Here is an 8617-nt window from a genome sequence, read left to right on the forward strand (position 1 = left end):
GTACTTTTGATTGCATGTTTTCTAGTAGCCAGTAGATTGTAACCTCATTAAATGTGAGGCGACAGTCTGGATGGCGGTCCAGGCGAGGCACTTGACTACTTTTTGGCTTCAACTTAGATAGGATGCTAGTCGTGGGTTGTTTTTTGGTTTGCGGTTGGGAGGCTGTTCTAGCAGCTGATGGACTTGTTATTGTATCGACTTTTTTTTTTTTGCCTTTGGGCATCTTTCTCCTCATCAATATATAAGACAGATCTCCTGTCTGATTGTTTCAAAAAAGTTTAATCTAAAAACTTAAGTTGATGAAAAAAGTGGGCAATTTCCCTGTACTGTGTACTCCAGCATCTACGAGCCCGGATTCTAGTAATTCAGATAAGGGCGCGGGCGGTGGCGGTGGCGCTGGCGGCGAGCCTGGACGAGCCGTAGAGGGTCTCCTCGAACCGGATGATCTCGTTCTTGGACCCATAGGCCACCTGGGTCCGCTCGTCGAGCTCGTTGATCACCCTGTCCAGCACCGACTGCTTGCCGTCGCTGCTGTACCCGCCGGCCTTCTCCATCAAGAAGCCCAGGGGCGCCACCTCGAAGAGGAGCCGCAGCTTGGCCTTGGCCGTCGGGGACGTCACGTTGGTGAAGATGCCCTTCTCCTTCACTATGATCTGCGTCATCATCGACCATACTCACAGGCATCATATGCATGCATATATGCTGGTGCTCACGCAGGTTCTGTGTACTGAAAGCGGCATAGGAAAAGACCTAAAGCGAAAGCGAGGTTGGGGGGTCACTGTAGGGAATTGCTGTGTTGCTTGGCGTGGCCTTGCTTTAAAGCAGACGCTGGTACACAGAGCTCAATGTTCACTAGCATGGGCTTGCAGTGACTCTACAGCCCGAGACATTTTACTGGCAACGTCAAACCAAATTCTTTCTTCTCAAAAGTTTGCGCCGTCGTCCTCTCTGAAAATTTGGCTGTTTTGGTGTGCAAGGTGTGTAGAGAGTTGACATGACAGGTTAATCATATATGGATCTGTTTGGTTTTGGAACATGTACTACTCCTGATTACTAATTAAGCTAGTGATCCGATCGAGTGAACGTACGGGTTGTGAGGTGTCGGGATTTTTCTGTGTGGTTTACTAAGGGTTTGTTCGGTTATTCCTATTATACATGGATTGAATGGGATTGGAAAAAATTTAGAAGAACTTTGACTTGCTTGGGATTTAATCCCACCCAATCCCACTCAATCCATATGGATTGAGAGCTAACCGAACAAGCCCTAAGGGTGTGAATTATTTAAAGTTTTTGTGATATATACGTATGTACCTGGTTGACATCGGGAACCATTCCTCCAGTGTAGCGCAATGTGTACTTCTCCTTGACGTAGTAGTTGATGAGCTGAAGATACATATATTTGTAGCACCGATTAGGCGCGCACAGAAAGCCGTAGCAGATATTAAGAAGAAGAAAAAAAAATACTGACAGTAACAGGAGCCAGTAACGGAGTACCTTGTCGTACTCAGGGTTATCGAATGTCGCCCTCAGATTACCAGGAGAGAACATCTTCCCTTCCCCAATGGTCGTGGTGTCCTTCACATGCTGCCATTTACCTTCGTCGAGGAGGAGGAACTCGTGCGTCCCAGGGCAGTCCTTGAGGGCGACAATGTAGGTCGTGCGAGGGCCGTAGATGCCCATCGCGGCAGCGACCTGGTCGCCGCCGGTCACTCCGGTCAGCTTGTCGCCGGGCCAGACTCCGAAGATGGTTCCGACGGTGAAGTTGGTGTCGACAATGCTGGAGCCGTCGAGGGGGTCGAACGCAACGCTGAAACCACCTGCGAGATGTGACGGAAATCAGGCCGATCGGAATCGATCGCGGAGGCTTTCATTCGTATATAGGTTGTGTTGGTTTTCTGCATATCCAGAGCCGCGGTCCAAAAGAACGTGTGCCTGTTTCGGCAAGGTGGAAGGCTTGGAAAGCCATCGGCACATTTGACGTGTTGCAGTTTGGTGATCAGAAATCATCTAAAACTAGACTACAGGAAGGCAGCATGCTAATTTGGTCAGGCATACTGCTGTTAATTAGCAGTTACATTTCTACAGTGCTCTGAAGATGCACAATGGAGTATATGTTGGCATACTGCCGACTAGTAGCGCTGCACTGAAGCCCTGCAACTCTCTAATTACAATGTCCGTTTTCCTGTTTATTTTTTTTTGGTGGGGGGGGGGGGGGGGGGGGGGGGGGGGGGTGGCGTTGTACTCCTGCACAGGAAGGTTTTGCTGTCCTGTTTGGCGCAGGTGCTGTTTATCGAAAAACAACTTATCTAAGAAGCGGTTGGAAAACAGCTTCTATTTATTGTCTACTTTTAATTCCTTCTAACAAGTAAGTAAACTGATAAACTACTACAGGAAAGTCCTGTTTAGTATAGCTTCTATTTAAGTATGTGAACAAGCTGTGAAATAAAAAGTGTCAAACAGGACCTACAGTACTCTGAAAGCACTAAATCGTTTATTTAATTATAATCAGATGGTTATATCATCTATTACTTGAGGTAACAGGCCGAATATATAATATTTGATTTTCTATTTTGCAAAATTGTAAAGTATTATATATCAAAATCTTTTTCCAGATCTACTTAATGCATGCGTGTCTTTTTCCATCCTAATTTATAATCCGTTTGACTTTTTTAACCAAATTTGACTGGCTCGTCTTATTTGATTTTTTACAAAATAATTAAAATTTCAAAGTCATACTTAAAGTATATCATATGATAAAAATATCACAATAAATAATAATAATAACTATGATTTTTTAATAAGACACGCAATAAAAAGTCAAACGAATTATAATTTGAAATATTTGAAACAGAGAGAGTATTAGATTTGATGAATCAATCATTTTATTTTGCAACTTTGGACATTGACATAATTTGTGAGCATAAATATAACATGACAAATTGACAATTAATATAGTGTAGAGTAGGCCATGTTTAAAACCTCTAGAGCTATTAGTTAGCTGATAAAATTAGTTATACAGGTTTTAAACATCCTCACTAAAACCCTAACTAATTGTTAGTTAACTCACAACTAATAATTAATTAATTAATTAGCTTACTCAACGTGACTAATAATTTATTATCTAGCTAACTATTAGCTCTATGGTTCTAAACATAGCCATACTCTAGTGTACGTGTGCGTGACGCTTTAAAAGATAATATGATGTAACCTACTAATTTGTTCAAACAATGTACGTGGACGTATTAGCTACCTGAATAAAATATCGACAAAAATAGCTTGTATGTTTTTTTTTTCAAATGCAACGTAAATAAAAGCAAACGAGACATATGCACATTACACTTTGAATGCAAATACAATAAACTCGACATGATATGTGTTATTATTGTAACGTGGCAACATATATTAGAAAAAAGAAACATACACATACAATATGTTTTTACAGTAATGCCTGACATAAAAGTAATGCGAGCTGAAAAAAATGTGACGTGTTACATTACATGTCGTTTCAAAGTAGTAGTAATGTGACATAGTAAAACTTGAGTATTTGTACAATAATTGAATTAGGTTTTGTTTGGAAGCAACCTAGTTTTTAAGAATTTAGTTTCTATCTACAATTTCTACAAATTAATTTCTAAAAAATTGGTTGATGGTGTTTAGAACCATCTCAAAAACTGGAAATCCAGTTCCTATAAACTAGGGCATGAACTATTATATTTGGAACCACTTTAGTTTTCATAAACTAGTTTATGAAAAACTGGGTACTTCGAAACATGCCCTTACTCCCTATCCTAGTGTATTGCAGATAAATGGAAATGATTCATTGTTATTGGGTGCATGACATGTACCTAATATCTAGGGGTTGAATGGGATTTTTCTCTTTTCTTTGTTACTTTAGAGATTAGAGAAGAAATGGCAGTACCTTCGACTGGGCCACCCATGTCCTGGAGCTCGGGGACTTCCTCGGAGCACGCATACTTACACACATGTGAGTACTCCAAAGCCTGCAGGCACAGAGCAGGCACGAGCCAATTGAAAAGGACCGTTGTGTTGTGTGTGTGTGAGAGAGAGACGTACGGTACGGTGCGAGACCACACCTCAAAGAGGAGCTTGTTAGCGAGCATGTCGACGGCCAGCTGCTCGTCGCCGAAGGAATTGACACAGGCCGTGCCGCCGCAGGACGCCGTCCGGACCTTGAACGCGATCGTCCTCATGGCCTCCCCCATGCAGATGAGCAGCCTGATGAGGTTCTTGTCCGGCGTCGCCTTGGTCAGGAACTCCTCCTGCCACACCACACCACAACCCGGAGCCGGCACGCGGCAGCGGCGTCAGCTTCGTTCTTCGACGACGGCCGATGTTATGTACGCGTACGCACCAGGCTGTCTCCGATCTCGCACCGGGCACTGAGGGCCGCGCGGCTGGCCGCCTTGGACTGCCTCCTCGCCGAGAGCGGCCGCGCTGTGTTCACCCGCACCGACTCGCCGTAGAACGTGGTCGGCGGCCTGGACGCCTGCCGCACGTGTGGCGCCAGTCATCAACATCATCAGCAAACTTAAGGCTTCTGCACGTGTGCGCGACGAGCTGCTGCTACTTTCCGCTTACGTACAGTAGTCACGAGATATGAAGGTGCCGTACGTACCTTGGGCCTGTACGACTGGGAGAAGGACACGGCGGCGCAGCAAGCCGGGGAGCGCGTGGCGACGATCTCCATTGCTTTCAGGTGTGCGGTGGCCCGGGCGCTCGACGACGGCAGCAGGGCCTAAACCTGATGCTGTTAAATTGTCCGCGTGCGCTACCGTTTGGTGGTCGGCTGGTGCTTGCAACTAGCAAGCTAGCACGGCGCGGGGATGAATGGATCACACGGAGGATATGATGCACGTCTGGACAAGATAACCCGGCCGCCGCGATGGCGCCATTTGGAGCTGGAGAAGATAGAACGGGGGGGCCGCGCTGCGGTGCACGACGACCGTTCGTGGTTTGTGTGGCCATGCCGAGACGAGCCACGGATCGGACGGGCCTACGCACTGCAGCTCCAGCGCCCCCAAGCTAGCGACCAGAAGCAGGCCCGTTTATTTCCCCTTGGGTCTGGGAGGTTTGCTTCTGGTATTTTGTTGTCGTATATATACGACGGCATGGATCGTTTTCTGAAATTGTTCAGTGTGATGTTTAAGTCAGTTGTTTCATCATACCATCGTATATACGACAATTAAGCATCCCATCGTATATACGACAATTAAACACCCCATGGTATATACGACGACTTCTGAAATTATTAACAACATCAGATACGTAGAGTGGCAAGGCCTTTTCTCACTGGATACGCCTAGTTGTGCAATTTTTTTTTTCAATTTTAACCATATTGGAGAGCTTCAAATATACTTTACAATGCTATGTTTCTGGCCGATCAAGATACTCAAGAGAAAAATATAAATTAAACGATAAACTTTTTCGCAATAATTAAATTCTATCAAATAGCTCACTTGCCACATTGTGCCCAATAATATTTTCTACCATTCACATATAAGCTTAGCACCTTAAGTTCTAACCTTATTCTAACTTGACAATTCTAGTAATCTAAATATAAGAAGTTAATTATACAATAGTAAATATTCAAAGTAAATGAAGTGTTAGGAACACGACGATGTTTTTCTGAGGTATCAGAAAGTCGACGCTTTCCACTAGTCTTTTTTGGAGCAACCGCGCAAGGGTGTGGCTCCTCTTGATCAGCGCAAGGATCAAGCACTCCCTGCATGTTGATTCTTCATCACTCTAGGATGGTGAATCACCCACAATAGTTTACACCATAAATTGCACCCACGATCTCCACCTATCGTTCATGTCGGTACTCTGAAACAGGGGTACCCCTTACTACAGCATGAAGATACGGTGCCCACGCGGCTATCTCTAGTTGCGTGATGAACAACACCCGACCCGACCACGCGGATGGCTCCGGAGTCGCCACGTGGCCAGAAAAGACGATATGCTCCAAGGCATCAGCAGTGGGTTCGAACCCCCATGGGAAAGTACCAGACCCCTGTGCGTACGGACCGGACCTCCGGGTAAGGTCCAGAACCTCCACAGGCGTGCCCGGACCCCTGGGACGGGTCCCGGACCCTCCTGTGCAGGGTCTGGGCCACTCACAACAGGGTCCCGAGGTTCGTGGACAAAGAGTACCCGGACCTTAATCAAGGCCAGACGGAGGTCCGGAGCCGACACGTGTCCGAACAATACCGCATACGCCTCTGCTCCCCGCTCAGGCGGAGACCCGATGTTGCCATGTGGTCTACTGCGCGTGACGTAAGCCAGCGGGCGGAGCCTGACGTAAGGCCACTAGGCCGCGCGGCCTCTGCATTTAATGCGGATAAGGCGCGTCGCCTGTCCATTCCACTGGCAGGCGATGTGCCGCCTCAGCATTAAATGAGCCCTGTCCACTCCACTGGCAGGCGATGTGCCGCCTCAGCATTTAATGTGCCCTATCCACTCTGCTGACGGGCGGCGACCAGGCCATCCTGCAGGCGGCGTGCCTGTCCATTCTGATGGCAGGCAGTACGCCCGTGCTACGGCATACACTGTGCTCATCATGGCTCGCGCGTTACCGAGGAAGCAACCGCGAGATATTAATACTATATGGACTATGGACATTATGGCGCTCGGAGATCTTCTGGGTGACACTGGCATTGGATACTTCTATATATATTTCCTCCGTTTTGCCCCTGGGCCCACATGTCGGGGCTCAGCACCCTTGTACGTGTCCCCTTGAGCTATAAAAGGGAGGGCACACGACGTTACAAGGGAGACCCAACTTAGGCTCACACACTCACTCAAACTCACAAGTTCATACAACCTCTCAAGCTCAATACATCACACAATGGAGTAGGGTATTACGCTCCGGCGGCTTGAACCACTCTAAATCCTTGTGTGTTCTTTTGTTCTTCCCGGTTCCATCTAGCAGGCAAAACGCTTAGGCCCCTCCTCATCTTAGGATTTAGGGCGGGTGCGTTCCGCCACCCGGCCGGAGAATTCCCTCTCCAACATTTGGCGCGCCAGGTAGGGGCTTAGGCTTTAGGTTTTTGCTTGTTTTCCTGCTCGACGCCTTGGTTTACATCGTCGAGCACCATGATTTCATGCCCGAGGACTTCATGGTGGAGGAGGCGGCAACCTCTTCCACACCGCGGGCCACCAACCTCCCTGCACCTGGTGCAGCTTGAGAGCACCTAGAGGGGGGGGGTGAATAGGTGATCCTGTGAAACTTGAAAACTTAAGCCACAAAACTTGGTTAATCGTTAGCACAATAATTGCCAAGTGGCTAGATAGGAATCCTCAACAAAACACAATAACCAATAAGGATCAATCACAAAGATGGCACGGTGGTTATCCCGTGGTTCGGCCAAGACCAACGCTTGCCTACTCCACGTTGTGGCGTCCCAACGGACGAGGGTTGCAATCAACCCCTCTCAAGCGGTCCAAAGACCCACTTGAATACCACGGTGTTTTGCTTGCTTTTTCTCAATCCCGTTTGCGAGGAATCTCCACAACTTGGAGCCTCTCGCCCTTACACTTGAAATTCACAAAGAACACGGAGCAAGGGAGGGATTAGCAACACACACAAGACACAAGAACCAGAGTGTCAACACGCACACAAGTCGCAACAAGAGCTCGCAACACAACTCAATGAGTTCACAACTCCACTAGAGCTCTATATGCTATCACAATGAAAAGAATGCGCGAAATCGATGTCTTGGTGCTTAGGAATGTTGTAGGAATGCTTGGTGTCCTCCTCCATGCGCCTAGGGGTCCCTTTTATAGCCCCAAGGCAGCTAGGAGCCGTTGAGAGCAATCTGGGAAGGCTGATCTTGCCTTCTGTCGACTGGCGCACCGGACAGTCCGGTGCACACCGGACACTGTCCGGTGCCCGATTTCCTTCCAAAAATGGCGCAGTCGACCGTTGACAGCCTGAGAGCCGTTGGCGCACCGGACATGTCCGGTGCACACCGGACAGTCCGGTGCCCTCTTCTAGCCGTTGGCTCGGCCACGTGTCCCGTGCAGATCGCGCGGCCGACCGTTGGCCCGGCCGACCGTTGGCTCACCGGACAGTCCGGTGCACACCGGACAGTCCGGTGAATTATAGCCGTACGTCGCCGATGAATTCCCGAGAGCGGTCACTTCGCTCGAGCCATCCTGGCGCACCGGACACTGTCCGGTGCACCACCGGACAGTCCGGTGCTCCCAGACCCAGCAGAGTCTTGGCTGCTCGAGCCAAGACATTTACAATTGGATTTTTCCTGTTTCAAGCACTTAGACACAATACATTAGTCCATAAAACAATGTACTAGGTCTGAGAAACATACCTTTATCCTTGATTTGTACTTTGTCCACCTTTTACACTTAGGCACTTGTGTTGGACACTAAATCACCAAAATACTTAGAAATGGCCCAAGGGCACATTTCCCTTTCAATCTCCCTCTTTTTGGTGATTTATGCCAACACAACATAAAGCAAGTAGAACAAGTACAAAATCAATTCAAATAAGAACTCAAATTGTTTTGATTCAAATTTGACATATATGGATCACTCTTTGCCACCACTTGGTTTGTTTTTGCAAATCAAACTCAAATTTCTA

General features: G+C 47.5%; 1 protein-coding gene across 1 annotated transcript; it reads right to left on the minus strand.

Moving 5' to 3' along the window:
• Nucleotides 1-4949, minus strand: shbp1 (sedoheptulose bisphosphatase 1). The gene is made up of 7 exons (NM_001154930.2): nt 4637-4949; nt 4373-4507; nt 4095-4280; nt 3920-4001; nt 1495-1817; nt 1312-1383; nt 1-653 (listed from the first exon to the last, which is right to left on the minus strand). The coding sequence occupies exons 1-7, from the start codon at nt 4706-4708 to the stop codon at nt 366-368; spliced, it is 1158 nt and encodes a 385-aa protein (NP_001148402.1). The 5' UTR covers nt 4709-4949; the 3' UTR covers nt 1-365.
• Between the last annotated feature and the right edge of the window lie 3668 nt (nt 4950-8617).

Source organism: Zea mays, chromosome 3 (assembly GCF_902167145.1).
Source record: "Zea mays cultivar B73 chromosome 3, Zm-B73-REFERENCE-NAM-5.0, whole genome shotgun sequence".
Classification (NCBI taxonomy): domain Eukaryota; kingdom Viridiplantae; phylum Streptophyta; class Magnoliopsida; order Poales; family Poaceae; genus Zea; species Zea mays.